The 16,326-nt window shown below is 44.3% G+C and overlaps 1 protein-coding gene across 1 annotated transcript in view; it reads left to right on the top strand.

The window, feature by feature from the left end:
• The window catches only part of ABCA12 (ATP binding cassette subfamily A member 12), a 117,562-nt gene that overhangs the window by 85,361 nt on the left and 15,875 nt on the right, over positions 1-16,326 (top strand). The window contains exons 30-40 of the mRNA XM_072874057.1: positions 435-653; positions 1,313-1,509; positions 1,900-2,060; positions 3,622-3,846; positions 5,033-5,171; positions 6,515-6,767; positions 8,615-8,701; positions 9,917-10,010; positions 11,567-11,694; positions 12,609-12,696; positions 14,107-14,212. Coding sequence (XP_072730158.1) covers positions 435-653; positions 1,313-1,509; positions 1,900-2,060; positions 3,622-3,846; positions 5,033-5,171; positions 6,515-6,767; positions 8,615-8,701; positions 9,917-10,010; positions 11,567-11,694; positions 12,609-12,696; positions 14,107-14,212 — 1,697 coding nt within the window. The remainder of the gene's footprint in view (positions 1-434; positions 654-1,312; positions 1,510-1,899; positions 2,061-3,621; positions 3,847-5,032; positions 5,172-6,514; positions 6,768-8,614; positions 8,702-9,916; positions 10,011-11,566; positions 11,695-12,608; positions 12,697-14,106; positions 14,213-16,326) is intronic.

Raw genomic sequence — 16,326 nt, 5'->3', positions numbered from 1 at the left:
GATACTGCAGACAAACCTCAAAGAACGAAAGAGTAGCTGCTTTATATGAAGTCCCAGTGATTAAATTGGAAGCCCAAGAGCATTCATGAGTATTGATGTATGGGATATGCAGTGGTCTGACTTCGGGAGAGGAAAGCTGAAGAAGATAAAAGTACATGTGCAAAGTAACCAGAGTTCAGTGTGTGACCTTGGTACTTGCCCTCACGTTCCCGCAGAGGGGTACGAGGATGTCCTTTGATGTTAATTGGCCACCGCTCTGCCAAAGCATGGTCAGATAGCAGAAGAAGCAGTGGTCAGTGGTCTCTGGCTGGAAGAAGTGGGATGGTGACGTAAGGAAACTTTGAAAGTGATGATAGGTACAGGACCATGCGAAAAAATTACCTATGGCTTTCTCCTTTTTCTAACTTCCTTTTCTATTTATTTTTCCCTTTCAGATCTATTTTGACTGGGTTGTTCCCTACATCATCAGGTACTATCTTTGTGTATGGCAAAGACATCAGGACTGACCAGGAAGTTATCAGGAAGAACATGGGTGTGTGTATGCAGCACAACGTGCTCTTTAACTACCTCACCACGAAGGAACACCTGCTGCTCTACGGATACATCAAAGTCCCTCACTGGAGTAAACAGGAACTCTACCAAGAAGTGAAGAGGTATAAAAATAGCAGGGTTGGAGAAGGGGGAGAGGGCTGTCAAAATCATTGTGTGGTAGTGCTGTTGCCACTGCAAAGCTCAAATGAGTGGTTTTGAGGACTGTTGCAGACCCTGCATAGAGTTCAAATAATGCCTTGGTCTGACTAGAGGAATATATAGAGTGTTGATATCTGTGGCTGTGAGAAAATAACGTCTCTTCTCCAGGGGGTTTACAAACTTCTGTGGCAATTCCTTGGAGATGAATTTATAGGCCTAAGGGTCTGGTCCTTGCTGCTTTACAGTTTTCCCCAGAAAGAGATTTAATCAACCAGTCAGAAAGATGATATCGGCTCTCTTGTTCTGCGGAGAAGTGAAGCAGCCAGAACATCCCAGGGAGTTTGGATCTTGGTGTTCTCAGTTGATGAGGTTGAGCCTTTAACCTTGACTTGTCAGACGGAAACTTTGAAAACATCCTAAAAAAATGTTTTAAATTAAAATCCCGGTGACTGAGCTACAGGGTGAATCATCTCCCTGCACTGTGACCATTCAGTAGAGCAGTCCATACTTGAGCAGTTTTTCATTTGCAGTTATGGTTTTTTTCGGTATTTTCAGATTCCCTGCTTTTAAAAGATGCCTGAAGGACACAACCTTTGGGGGTTGTTTTTTCTTTGTTTTCAAGGACTTTGAAGGAGACTGGACTGTACAGCCATCGTCACAAGCTAGCTGGTTCCCTGTCCGGGGGAATGAAGAGGAAGTTATCTATTGCTATTGCTCTCCTGGGTGGATCAAGGGTGGTGATACTAGATGAACCAACCACAGGGGTGGATCCATGCTCTCGGAGAAGTATTTGGGAAATTATCTCCAAGAATAAAAAAGGTACCGTGATGAGACAAGATGCTGCCCAGTGTCAAAGGTGATTCGTGTCACTTTCGAAAATATGATATCAGTGGCTTTGAATTGTGGGTTTTGGAGACCACAGAGAATGAATTGTGGGAGAGTGGCATTTTGCAGGCCCTCTGGGTGCATCCTGGTTGTTTTTTGTAAATTCACAGTGTCATTTGAAAAGTCACTTTACACAATTTACAATATAGTAACTTTCAGCTTCTCTCTAATGCTGCCTTTCATCCAATTTCACTAATAATGCAAAAAAAGTGTAGTTGATTTTCACCTGATACTCTGTCTCCTCATTCAGCGTAGCTTTCACCTGTCTCATGTCATCACGCATGTTTATTCTGTGGTGGCTGACATCAGCTTTGTGTTTTCCAGGCAGAACCATCATTCTGTCAACACATCACTTGGATGAAGCAGAAGTTCTGAGTGACCGAATTGCCTTCCTAGAGCATGGAGGGCTCAAATGTTGTGGTTCACCATTCTACCTCAAGGAAACATTTGGTGATGGATACCACCTGACGCTCACAAAAAAGAAGGTTTGTGTCTGAGTTGGTCCTAAAGTTTCAGCATCTTGGGTGGGAAACTGAGTTAGTTGTATGACAGGAAGGAAGGAGGCATGTCATAGTGTCCCACAGAAATGAAGCATGCTGCAGAAGGTTCATCTCAGTCTTAGATGTCTGCAGTGGAAGGGTTGTTCCAGTATAATTTCAATTTCATGGAATAACTTCTTTATGTGTCCACTTTATGTCCAGGTGAAAGTGGGATGTGTTTTGGGTTGAAACCCTTGGGTTTGACGACACAGGTTCAAGAATATGCTGGGATGTTTCCTTGAGCTGCCAGTAAGACCATGTTTTCATATGCCCCAGCCACTGAGATACCTGGGTTACAATGCACTCTACTCTTTGGCTCACTCTGCCTGTCCTATGCTGGAATTCACGTGCTTTATTTATAAATAAGTTTCCTTCAGAAAGACACAGGAGTCTTAGCTTCAGCCGCTCTACACAAAGCCTTGCAGCATTAATAGGCAAGGCAGAGGTCTGAACTTGAGCCTCCTGTATCCCAGGTGCGTGATGCAGTCCTTTTTATCCTCCCTTCCCTGCTGGGCCCTAGCTCCCTTTCGTGTCCCATGAGCACGGTCACCGCAGCAGGCACTGCTGGGGGCAGAGGCAGAGATTCTCCTGTTTGTGAGCCTGCGTGGAACTGAGCTAGAGCTCTCAGCAGCTCTGTCTCCGAGGGGGGCCATCAAGACTTGTTCAGGGATGCAGGCACTTACGGCTATATCGGCAGGAGCTGTGACAGATCCAAGGATGGTAGTGCTACCAAAGAACTATTGAGGAACTGGATGTGAGCACGCTGCTTCTCAGTGAGAGATGCTAACAGAACTTGTGGCCCCCACTTCTCTTGAAGCAGAGGCAGGCTCTCCAGAGGGGCCACCAGACCAGTCTCTGTGGCCCTCGGAAAAGAGGAATGTCAGTGCTTTGCTGCTTTGAAAAAGAACAGGGTCTCCTCAAGGGTTAAAGGCAAGGCCAGCTGCAGAGTGTGAATTCTGGAGTTCAGAGAAATAAAGCAGGTGGGAAGAGTCAATCAATAGTATCTGGCCTGAGGCAAAATGTTCTGCTTGCAAGGAGGGGGGAACTCTGCTCTTGATGGCATTTATTACAGTGCTGTTAGTAGCCCCAGCACACAGAATATCGTGCAGATACCATAAGAGATCAGCCCCTCTTCCAAATTGCTGGCAATATAGATAGAGAAAATGAAAAAAGACCCATGTGCAAGCCCTGTTTTTCATGGGAAAAGAGTGTATTTGTGCTGGCAGCCGAGTGCGTGTCAGCTCTCTTGAGATTAGGCTTTTTCTCTGTTGTACTACAAACTCTCTAGCTAGTGCAAAGTGGTTGCTGCAGCCCACTCCCAGTATCCCAGTATCCTCCTCTTCAAGGGCCAGAAACCCACTTTCATCTCCTTTTGATATTTAAACTGAAATGTTACATCCCTGGACTGAGATCACCTTCTGATTAGTCTATGGGACAGGATTTGGGCTAAATCCTGTGGTAGGAAGTTGCAGCCCTCAGTGACCACAGTGTTTTCATCCTTTTTCAGAACATGATAGAGGACTGTGACACCACAGCAGTGACCTCCTTGATCCAGTCCCACCTCCCAGAGGCTTATCTCAAGGAGGATATTGGTGGAGAGCTTGTGTACGTGCTTCCCCCCTTCAAGTCCACAGTCTCAGGGGCCTACCAGGCACTTCTCAGAGCCCTCGATACCAGCTTGAGTGATCTCCACCTTGGTTGCTACGGGATTTCAAACACAACTGTGGAAGAGGTATGAGCTCAGGATCCGCTCGATTTAATGAAATGTTATGGAGATTAACTTCACAGCACTGTGTAGCTCTGCTTTCTGGGCTAGACGGTGGCATGTTTTCGATGTGAGAGTTGCAGGCAGGGGAAGAAGTGGTTTGGTTGTTCGCTGTGTTACACTTATGAACATGTGAGTGTGTAGATGTATTCATAAATCTATACATATACTAATGCACAAAGTGTACCACTGCCTCACCTTGCTAACAGCTTTTTGGCATTTTACCTAGAAAATGAGATGCTGGAGTTAGACTAAGAAGAGAGGGCAATGATGTGTTTCTCTTTGAACTGTTCTGGTCTCCACGAATCTGGGTTTGCCTACAGACGCAGTCAGCAGGGAGGGAGTTGGCAAACTGTCTACGTGATAAACTTCAGTATGGATGCTGTCTTGTACAAATGAGTCACCTGGTGCATCTCGGAGTAACACAGGCACCTTTCTGCCCATGGGAAATCTCTGGTCAAATAAACATAAACGTTTAGTTGCATCAGAAACAAAAAGTAACTTTAAATGATGAGCAGTGATGACCCTTGTCTTGCAGAAAGGAGGGAGGAATATTGTTACCTTTCTGCTCAGAACTTCTTGCTTGCTTTTAAGGTGTTTTCCTAAGGCAGCAAGAATGAGTTATACAGCATGTACCACGTGCACCTGGCGTGGCGCGACTGTGCACACTCCCAGCATGGAGGCAGCCGCGATTGTCAGAGGCTAGAGGGGAAAATATCCCAGGGAAACAACTCTCCTTGTTTCTTCACTGGTACAGTGCAGGGAGAGCCGCCTGTGCGCCGCTCACTGTGTGGGTGTGGAGGGAGTAGAGTTATGTAGGACTGAGCTGAAATGCAGCTTCATTTACACCTACTCATTAGTCATGTAGCAGGTGGTATGAGGACAAGGTAAGTCCAGGAGGCAGCTGCAAAGGTTTAAGTTTCCACTGGTGCAGCCGGAGAGAGACAGGAGATGACAAGGAGCTGCACAGCAACAATTTTATACTGAAAAATAGTGAATTTCTCTCACAGAACACAAAGGGAACAGAAAGAGGATTGTAATTCACAATTGCTGCACCAGCTACAGCTACAAAGTAGGAGAGTGGATTCTGATTATTGTTTTGGTAAACGGAGTCATTTGGACCAATTTTCCTTCATATTTTCTTGCTCCATAGGTGTTTCTCAATCTGACAAAAGAGCTAGTGAAGGACCAGCAAGAAGATGCTGAACTGCCCCAACAGCTGCCTGGAGCCAGTGGTCAAATTGGCGGTGACGAAATGTCTATGAGCATGGATACCTTCACAGAAAGAGACGGTACTAAATTACCTCCAGGTTTTATTCCAGATTTGTTGCAGATGCAAACAGTGACAGATGGACTGAGTTGAGCTCCCCGTCTTCTTTCTTTGTTGAAAACCACATTTCATCCAACCAGGAATCACAAAAACAATAAATCACTAGAAGTACAGCACTCAACACTTGTTTAGATCCACTGGTTTGGAATAGTCTGAATCACAGAATAAATTACAGAGGGTTTTGTTTGCATCCGCCTTCCTTTAAATTGGTCCAGGTTTTAATCTAATCAAATACAGTGTGTGGGTGAAAGAGCAAATGTATACCTCTGAAAGTAATTGCTGTAATTGATGTAGAGGATTATTTCTACATAACTAGTAGAATCAGAGAGAAACTTTGTGGAAACCCCTTAGCCTGTTGCAAAAGCAGCACAGCTCCGAGCTGGGTCGTCCTTGCTGGTTTTTGCTGTGTCCCAGCTGTTGCAGTACGGTAGAACATCTCAAAGTGCCAGACAGTGGGATAAATTCATGTTCAGAAGAGAATCAAGCTACACCAGTATCTCTGAGGGTTTGAGAGCTGCAAAAGGTGGCACGGCCCAAAAATGAGTAAATGCTTTCTCAGAGTAGAAACATCTTTTTGTACTTATAAATATACCATTTATAGTTAGGGAGGCATCAAAGTGACAACGCAGAGGTATTTTTGTACTTGCTTCTCAAAGCTGACCTGCACTGTAAATGTTACTGTAAACAGTAACTTGTATGCGTAGAGAAGTGTTTTGTGTCACCCCCAATGAGAGCACTGAAAAGGATTTGCTTCATGTTGTATTATATCGGTTAATATGTCATAAAGAGGAATAGGTTGCACAGGCTTTGGCTCTGCTTTTAGTATACCACAACCCTGTCCATGCAAAAGATCAACTGGTTTTTGTGCCTTGTTTTCTTATTTCAGGATTAATTCTCTTATTGATTTGTCTGAGGACCTGCTTTCTAAATTATGAAAATTTTCAGTTTGCAAATATAAAAGAATAATGTGTTTCCCCTGTAGGTTGCAGCTGGGTAGGTAGGATGTAGATAACTTGTTGCATCTGGAAGCCTGTGTTCCTCTTGCAAGATCTCAAAATGAATTAACTATGTGTATGCATTTGAAATTAAACAAAAAAAATGGTGTTATGTGAGCTTATGACTCCAGAGCCAAAATCTGAAGTCCTGTCCCAAGCCTGACCCTTGTGTATGTTCCAACTTAGTAGTTTTGATTTGACTGAAAGGAGTGCAGGAAGCTAAATAAACTCCCAGGGTACTATAACCATCAATTCCCTGCATTTCAAAAATACTGATCCATGACAAAATGCATTCTTCTTTTGTACCCAGATCAGCTCCTGATAAGATCAAAAAGCCTGCAGGGTTTGCCGTTGCTGCTTAAGAAGACATCAGCTTTGTTCGTTAAGAGATTCCACCATACCCGGCGGGATGTCAGAGGCTTCATTGCTCAGGTCATCCTCCCGGTCCTCTTTGTGATGGCTGCGATGGGACTTGGGACGCTGAGAACTAAGGAGACCGAATATCCCGAACTGATTCTTTCCCCCTCTCTGTACGGCACATCCGACCAGGCAGACTTCTTTGGGTGAGTGGTGTTCTTTGTGATCCCTAAACCCATTTGTTTATAAAGAGCCAGTTTTACCATCAGGATTATTTCTAAGCAGACCCAGTGGAAGTGTGTTACGCAGATAATATGTAGCTATGTTATCAGGGTAGTTGTTGCAGATAACATGTAGAAATCCTGTTCCTAAGGGGTCTCTCGGGGAGATGGCTTGGCTCAGACCAGCAACCAGAAGGCTTTAGAAAAACAACCTTCTCAGCTGGAATTAACTGTGAAACGTGAGGAATATTCTTTATGTTTGCCATTGGAGTCCTCCAGCCCTGTGACAGCCATACTGCCCCAAGGGGATTTTCCTAATCTATATACTCTTCCCCCGATGTGAAATGGAGGTCCCCACATCAGTTGTCTCCAACACTACAACTCTGGGATCAAATTCTATCCATCTTGTGAACTGCCTGCATCACCTTCCTCTCTGTCAGTACAGGACATGCTCTCCTGCCCAGGCCCCACTAGTCCAATGCACACAGTCATTTGAAGGGCATGCACTTTTTCAGTGTGATTAAGATGTCACCACTGAATTATTTAATTGTGTTTAAAAATCCTATTACCAAAATGATTATAATCTGTATCATTCTGATTTCATGATGTGAACTGCTGTCTTTCTCCAGTGGTTCTCAGCTTTAAGTCAGAAATATAAAATTTAGCTCTAAAGCAAGCATGTCTGCTCGTACGTGTTCTTTCCCAGGACTGCTCATGCCTTTCCACTTCAGTACTGCTTGATGGGGGAATGAGCCAGAAATGCATGTCTGAGTCCTCTGTTCCTAATGTTCTCTGCTTCTCCTGATGGATCATTTCTAGAAAGCTGGGTCAGCAGCAAGAAGCATCTTCTTGAATGACCAAAACCAAATGGACTTCACAAATGAGAGAGCTGATTGAGACAAGACTGGGAGTAGTGCCTGAAAATTGCAGTAGATGCTTTTTCCCTGGAAACAGCATCTCGATTGTCCAAAAGTTCATCAGTACCTTGCTTAGATCTAGAGGCAGCAAATCACTGGAGTAGGTGGGCAGCTCTAAGCAATAAGCAGTCCTTTTAAACCTGTGTGACTGCCCTCATGTACTGCATGTACTTAAGTGGCTTGCAGGGTTAGCACCGCAAATAACCATTTATTTAGCATCTTAAATCCTGTTTCATTCTGTCATGGTTTAACCTCAGCTGGCAACTAAGCCCCACCCAGCCGCTCGCTCACTCCCCCCCGGTGGGATGGGGGAGAGAATCAGAAGAGTAAAAGTGAGAAAACTCGTGGGTTGAGGTAAAGACAGTTTAATAGGGAAAGCAAAAGCCGCGCACGCAAGCAAAGCAAAACAAGGAATTCATTCACTCCTTCCCATGGGCAGGCAGGTGTTCAGCCATCTCCAGGAAAGCAGGGCTCCATCATGTGTTACAGTTACTTGGGCAGACAAACGCCATCACTCCAAACATCCCCCACTTCCTTCTTCCCCAGCTTTATATACTGAGCATGATGCCATACGGTGTGGGATGTCCCTTTGGTCAGCTGGGGTCAGCTGTCCCGGCTGTGTCCCCTCCCAGCTTCTTGTGCCCCCCAGCCCACTGGCTGGTGGGGTGGGGTGAGGAGCAGAGAAGGCCTTGACTCTGTGTGAGCACTGCTCAGCAGGAACGAAAACATCCCTGTGTTATCAACACTGTTTTCAGCACAAATCCGAACCATAGCCCCATACTAGCTGCTATGAAGAAAATTAACTCTACCCCAGCCAAAACCAGCACACATTCAGACACAGTTTTCCTCTGCTCAGTGGTAGTGGAAGTACCTTGAACATTTTTCTTTTCTCTTTTTTTCTTTGTTAAATCTTAGGAATTTTAATGAAACCACAGATGCTTTAGTCACTTCAATGCTTGCTTTCCCTGGAACGGATAACACATGCATGAATGAAAGCAATTCGTAAGTAGTTCTTGGTTTTCTTACATTTAAATTCCGAATCTGCAAGAAAATTGACATAACACTATTAGCCATTAGACCTTAATAACCATCTTTGATCATCTGCAGAATTTTCATACATTGGTGCCAATGCAGACAAAAAAAAAAAATCTCCTGCCTCTCTTCAGATTGACTTGCAGACTCTTTCAGCTCATTAGGAGATGTCTAACTGGCCTTTTGCAGGCAGGCGCAAGCTTGCGCTGCTCACAGATTTGAGCTGGCAGGATGCAAGTCAGTTCTGAGCAGGGAGCTGTGTTGTCATGATTGGTGTGAAGCAGACCTCAGCCCTGCCAAGAGCCTACGTGGCTCCCATGTGGCTTGGAGTGAAGGCTTGAATCTGCCAGCACAGAACGGTAGATATTCTTGGAGACAGGAAACTATACTGTACTTTAAGGCTGAGACTGGGACTTCCACACAGTCCCAGGACCTTGACACTGGTGTTCATCGCTTGCCTCAAGAAGTATTCACCACCACAAGTGGACTCCTTTATTACTATGAGTAGTAAGGGAGCAGTTTTGGTGGTGCCAGGATTCCCGGGCGAGAGCAAGCTATTCTTGTATCTGGGAAGTAGTCCTTACCTCCCCAATAATCCCAATTATAACACTGAGCCCCCTCAGAAAGTTCTCAGCATAGCTTTTGTTATCTGTATCTAAAAGCTGTGCCATATGGGCTGGTTTGTTTTGGGCTCTGCAGATAAATTTGCAAGGAACTGGTAGTAAAATCCTGGGCAGACTTGCATGCTCATGCATGCCACATATCTGCAGGCAAATATTTATACTGAGTATTTACAGTGACTGCCTAGTCAATACAGTCCATCGCAGGACTCCCCAGTTATTGCAATGACAACAGCCCTTATTTCTGCACTGTAAGATGATTTTGGCCTTTGCATGCTAACTCTTTACACTGCTGTCTACTGTGGGAATGAAGTGGTGTCTGGAGTCCTTCTAATCAGCCGAACAAGGCCAGGCACAGAGAGCAGTAGCGAGGGCTCTCTGCCGAGAGGCACTGAAAGCAGTGGGAAGATGGGTATTCCCCGAAGCACCCAGAGCTGACAAGAAGGTCTGCCTTTCTGCTGAAGCTGCTCACTGCCATCCTTGCTGTCATTAAACATGACAGCAATTAGCATTGTTTGCACACCTGAGCATAGAGAACCTCAGAGGAAAATGTGTTCATTTTCAGGCAGTGTTTAAAGGAGGACATGCTTGGCCAGTGGATTTTCAGTGGAAACCAGAGAACTGAGTATTCTGCCTGCAACTGCACACATGGCATCCAGGTAATTTGAGTAAACCCAAAAGTGAGGGAGTTTGAGGGGATATTTGGGGAGCCTTGTAGGTTGGGAGTGGTTTTGTGGGCAGGCATGATACTAAGGGGAACTCAGTGCTCAGATTCCTCCTGTCTCTTTTTGGCCTTGTTGATTTTGTACACTGGATAACCACTGTCTTCACCAGTTTGGGGACAGGAAAGGAAACGGCATCCTCAGAAGATTCGCATGCTAATATACCTGCCTTCCTCCCTGTGGTGGGAAAAGGCTTAACAGTGTTTGTCAGTGTTGTATGATTGTCCCATTTAGCAGAGGTGAACATGTATTCAATAGGAAAATTGCATTTTATACAAGCACTGTCATTATATGAAAGCACAGCTATTATTGCTGTTTGCTCTTCAGAATTTAACTTTATGCAAAGTCTAGATCCATCTGCTTTTACTCTGCTTCCTATTATAAATAGTGATGATTAATAACATCAGTTATTTGCATTACGGTGGTACGTACAGAATCAGATATAGGCACTGCTGGGCTTAGTGTCTTCATATGCCCATGGGGAAAAGGCAGATTCTGCCCCAATGACGTTACAATTTTACAGTCCAGTTTGAAGTTGAGCTCTCCTCCCTCCAGTGCTGTTCACCTGTCTTCAGCTTTTTTCCAGTAGGAAATCAGACTCATAGCGCAGTGTGATTCCATTTGTAAGATAAAGCAAGTACTTAGTTGAATGTTCCTAGTCATTCCTTAAAACGCAGCTATTTTATGGAGTTTTCTGGACATACACTTAATTTCACATCATTAAAAGTATTGGCATCGTTTCTCCGGTAAGTCAGGATAATGTTCAAAGCTGATTCTCACCTCTATCAGGCACAGGCAGGTGTTCCTCAGCATGAAGGAAGCTATTTTGTGTATTCTGATGCAAAGTTATGAACAGATACACAATGGGGGAGGCCAGAGTTTTTATTATGGATGAGCTGAAAGAAGCAGCCAGCATGCTGTCTGGTAGGACACTTCAACCTTATGAAACAGTCGATGTGATTTTGACCCTCAGCATGTTAAATGATATATTCAGGAGTAATCCAAGGTTTCTCTGAAGCTCTGGAAAATATTCCCAATGACTAACAGTAAAGCAAAAATGTAGAGCATAGCTGCTGTGAAATGCAAGATGAGAGTTTGAGGCCACCATGGAGTTTTCTGCTTTGTGAGGTTTTTTGCCCTCTGCCGTTGTCTGCACAGTCACTCTGACGCTCTGCTAAGTAGGATCAGCCTTAATTCAGCAAAAATCTTCCTATGTAGCATGAAGCACATTTCGAGGTCTCAGTGATGTCAATAGAACTGAAGTGTAGATTTAAGCAAAGGTTGTTTTTAAGCACCTCGCTAAATATGTTTAGGACAGCATGCAGAGATGTACGCCATGTGTCTTTACACCCCGATTTGCGAATCATCAGCTTCTGTAGGAATCAGTCCCAGGACCAGAATGTTGCCGTTGCCTGCTCTCAATCTTGTCCTGATATGCTAGTTTTTAGTTAAAACACAGACACTAACACTTGTGTTCATTTGTCTCCGCTCAGACGTGTCCACAGACGAACTACACTCCCCCTCACAGAAGGACCTTCTCCACACGGACACTTTATAACCTTACAGGGCACAATGTGGAGACCTACATTCTGGGAACTACCAAAGACTTCCTGCAAAAACGGTACAGCATCAGTCGCCAGTCCTTCTCTGAACTGTACTGGGAGCAGCCTCTTATACATATCATATCCCCTGGGCTTGAAGGGGTGACAGGGCAGAAGGGGTTTAGAAGGGCCTCTCTGCTGATGGTCTCTGTGAATCTGGTGAAAGGAGGTAAAACGTCCTGCAGTCACGGAGTTAAAGATAAAGGTTTGTGCAAGTGCTCTGCTTGATCATAGCACAGATAGCCTAGGGATAACGTGTCAATCATCTGATAGGCTGATGGCTGGATCCGCAGACAAGCCTTTGTCTGACTCAGAAATGCTTAAAAAGAGGAAAATCTGACACAGCCTGTCATGAAGTAAACCCTGGGGAGAGACTTTCCTCCAAGGTTGATTCTCTGAAGAGTCTCAGTGTGTGCTTCACTTAAACAAGTGCATCTGTTCCAGTGAAATTAGAAGCTGAACGTTTTCTTGCACCATGGGGCTGTTAGAGCTATTAGTATGTCTGGACTCTGCAACACAGCCGTGCAGCATGTCTTGGGGCAGAAATAGCCTGCCATTAAGGTTGTCAAGGAATATGTTCATCTGCCATTGATTTAAACTGAGCTGCTCGTCCTCTGGGTGAGAAGCAGTCACCTTATTCCAATGTGGTAGGCAAGCAGGTTAGGAGCCCATGTGGCTCCAAAAGGTTTCTCAGATGGAGGCTTTTGGCACAGTTTTGTGACAGTGCTGCCAAGATTCTGTTTCCCTTTTTTTCCCCCCAAATAAGGGCTCCTGCAGCAGTGTTGGCTTGGCCACACACTACTTACTGGGATAAGTTCTTTGAAGTCAAGCTAGAATTAACTGGGGTGATAATGGCACGCTAATGTGCACCAACCAAAGGTATTAAAGCTTTTGAATGAGGATAGCAATGCATTTCCCTCTGGTTTTCACTCAGGTATGGTGGCTGGAGCTTTGGGCTGCCTTTGACAACAGATCTCCAGTTCGATATCAGGCCAGTGCCCCCCAACAGAACACTGACGAAGGTAACTAACCTCCATCTGCTCATCCTAGCATGGGAAGTGTGGGACCCAGGAGAAGTGATGTTGAGTTCGGGGATATTTCAGAAAATAAAGCAAACCCCTCTGAAATCTGCAGCTTGGCATGGATGAGATGACTTGCAGATCATTTCCTTTCCTCTCGCCATTCTTATTTATTGGTCTGACTTCTCGTGCTAGCAGGAGACAATTTTTCTGCTGTCATAATTTTATTATACAGAGGTGAAAAGATCAATTAGTAGCACCTTTATCTCATGAGAGAATATATGTACCTTAACTAGGGCTGGCTGGTACATTCCGAGATACCCATTTTTCTGTTTTTGCTCAGTGAAAACGTTGAATGCATCAGCATTAAAAGCACCAAGGCTGAAATCTGAGGTAGCAGGGAAATGCAAGAGAGTTGACAAGGTCCTGTGATCTCATTGCAAAACCTAGCTACCAGGAGAGTGTTCCTGCAAGAGCAGTGCTGTTTTCAGAGGTGGCTCCAATAAAAGGGAATCGCACGGTTTATTGTTTCACTAACAGTCAGAGTGCACGTAATGAATTTGCAGATGTCTTCACCCACCAATCTTACAGCTTCATCTTAGATCTGAAAACATTGCTATTTGCTTATCACATGTCAGATTTAATACCTGCAAACCTTGATAGTGTTGGAAGCAGGGCAGACTCCAGTCCTTGCTCTGCTAGGGCAAGGAGAATGAAATCACTGGGCACGCAGGACTTGGGGATATGCAAAGGCGGATGCTGTGGGCTGTGTTTAAGCCTCTAACCTTAATAGCCTAAGCTCTCTGTCCTGTGGTAGGTAACTTACACTCCAATCTAGGTGCTGTGGGTTGTACCTAAGGTAGGTGATGGTAAATCCCCACAAAGCTCATGTCCTGTGATATGATTTTACCCCTCAGTTCTCAGGGTTTATCATGGTATAGGTAAGAAAAGTTATCATGGGGAGGGAAGGGCTGTTGCTGAATGAGAAGGTGACAACTGGCTATTTTCTGCCCTAAAGCAACCTTTTTCCCCCTGGCTTTCAAGGGGTGTTAGACATTTGACTGCTTAGCCTTCATTGGGAAGACTCCACTGCTAGTGTTCATCAGATCTGAGCAACTTACTACAGAGAAGAAAACAAGTGTGTGTATGCTTTATGTCACATATCCAGCTAGTGCTTCTTTCTTCTCTCCCAGAAGGCAAATGAAGCCAATGGAACTGCTTCTGGTGAAAGTGAAATGTGCTTTTATACTCGCTCGGTACGCGATGTGGTTTAATCATTGGACTTTAACTTGTAGAGCTTATGTCTTCAGATAACAACCATGGAATGATTCATTTGTGCAAGCAGAACAAACCAAAATGTTATCAGTAAAAATTTCTCTCCTAAATTGCTTTCAAATTCTCAATTGTGTGCAGGTGTGGTACAATCCTGAAGGTTATCACAGCCTTCCAGCCTATCTCAACAGCTTGAACAACTTCATTCTTCGAGCTAACTTGCCAAAAAATGAGACTTCCAGATATGGTAAGTGTCCCTTTACATGAGCAGATAATTTCTCCCCTTTGGGGGGAATATCCTCATTCTGTTAAAATTGATGACAACACTTACCTTGACTTCAGTGAGGCCATTTCTTTACTCCCAGTTATGCAATTCCTTTAAAAACAGAATTGAAAAACATGAATAAATCACATATTTCATTTGTCTTTGTCAAAGACTCAGGGGAGCTGGACAGGGAAGACCTCAGCTCCTACGTAAAACACTTCCTTCATCCAAAAAATGCCAGTGGTTGCTATTTGATTTATTGCCTCTCATCATGGTACTGAAATAGCTGTCTCTTGATAGGTGTCCATTAGTTATGCATAGAAAAGCTACTTTAGATCATCTCCGGGAGTGGTTTAGATTAGTAAATTTTAATATCGCCCTTCTGCTGAGAGCAACTCGGGATGTGTGGGTATGTGTATGTTTGTGTTTGAGAGAGTGAGATTAAGTGAGAAACATAATTTTCAGCTACATTTTTCCTCTGACACATGATATACACAGATTCCAAGGAGTGTTGGTAACCCATTTGGGGTTATCTGTTCTCATAGCTTCTCCTCGGTAATGTAATGCAGCAACTCAAATTCCTGCTGATAAACCAGGGCACCCTATCTTACCAATTACGGTTTAGGCTACGTTAAGGGTGCAGCATGGGCACAAATATGTCTGTGTATGCATGCCTGTCTCTAGAGATGGAGGGGGTGCAGGGAGAAGAGAAAGATTTATGTTGATGCCATTTTGAGAAACCTTATACAGAGATTTATGGGATCTGACAAGAGTAGCAATTGTGTGCAGAAATGCCCTACCAATTGATTTTCTTTGACAAATGCTGCCCTTCCAGCCATGTCCTGGTCATGCCTAGCCCCCCTCACCTCAGAGGCCTGCCGTTCCAGGTGACAGTGAAATAGGTGACAGTGTCTCTTTGCTCATAAGACTATTCCTCACTGATGTTTCTGAATTGAACTATAATGGAAAAGGCATCTGGTCTGAAGCTTTGAGTGTCATGCCACAATTTAAAGAAACAGCAGAATGCTGATTACAAGTCAAAACAGCATGTCTCTCTTCCCACCTCCACGTACCGATGCACTGAAACTCCCCTCACAACAAGCTCAGCTCACAACAAGCGAAACAAGTGCCTCATCCCTGCCACCATCCTAAAATACCCACTGGCTCGTGCCTTTGAGGCTTGCAGCGTGCCCTCCAGGTCAGAAGGTTCAAGCTCTTCGGTATGCGCCACAAGAGCATATCACAAAGCTGCAGCCCCTGTCCGGGTGCAGAGGGAGGAGACCTGAGCCAGGCACTTCCAGCGGCAGGAACATCCCAGAGCAGCTGAATTATTAAGCAGTGAAGCTTCTTGCCCTGTCTCTGTATTCCCAACACTTGCTGTAGCGAGAACAAAAGCAGGAAGCTCATGTGAACAGTCAGAAAGTTTTCACAGGGAAAGTTTTATACCAGCAAAATAACAATTTTCAGTGGGAAAGAATAGCAGCAGTTTTTATTCCATCTGTCCTGCTGCTTATGTGTTTTTGGAAAGAAATGCTTAGTAGTAAATGACCAGACAGATAATTCTCCGCTTCCCACTAATGATCCAAGCCATAGAATGGGGGAAATAAAATGAATGGACGAGGATAGCTCCCCTGGGGTAGTGTAAATCCAGTCTGAAATACAATTGAACAGACGTTCTGCGTGGTACATTCCTGGCAGCTAAATCTATTTGTTGTTGTGACAAATAAATGACAGTTTAAGAACCATTGAAATGGCCAGATAAAAGTGTGTTGTCATTTCAGCAGTTTGAAAGAGGTGCCAGTCCCGCTTTAGAGGTTTGACTTAGACTGCGTATATTTTTAAAAAATACATAAAAAGCTTTTTACCCTGTCACTAAGCAAGACATAATAGCTTCTGACTTATGTATATTGTGCTTTCTCTTCTCTCAATCCCAACCAACAAAAAAGAGAAAGCATTGAAATGGAAATTTTGACTTCTAGCCTAAGCTTCAGTAAAAGAAAATGGCTTTATAGTGAAGTATTAACAGATTAGACAGACGGTATCTTTCTTTCTCTCTCTCTCTTTTAGAGAAAGGAAACATTTCCTGGCTGTTTGTG

The sequence above is a fragment of the Ciconia boyciana genome, chromosome 10 (genome assembly GCF_034638445.1).
Source record: "Ciconia boyciana chromosome 10, ASM3463844v1, whole genome shotgun sequence".
Taxonomy (NCBI): domain Eukaryota; kingdom Metazoa; phylum Chordata; class Aves; order Ciconiiformes; family Ciconiidae; genus Ciconia; species Ciconia boyciana.
This window is presented reverse-complemented; position numbering and strand designations above follow the sequence as displayed.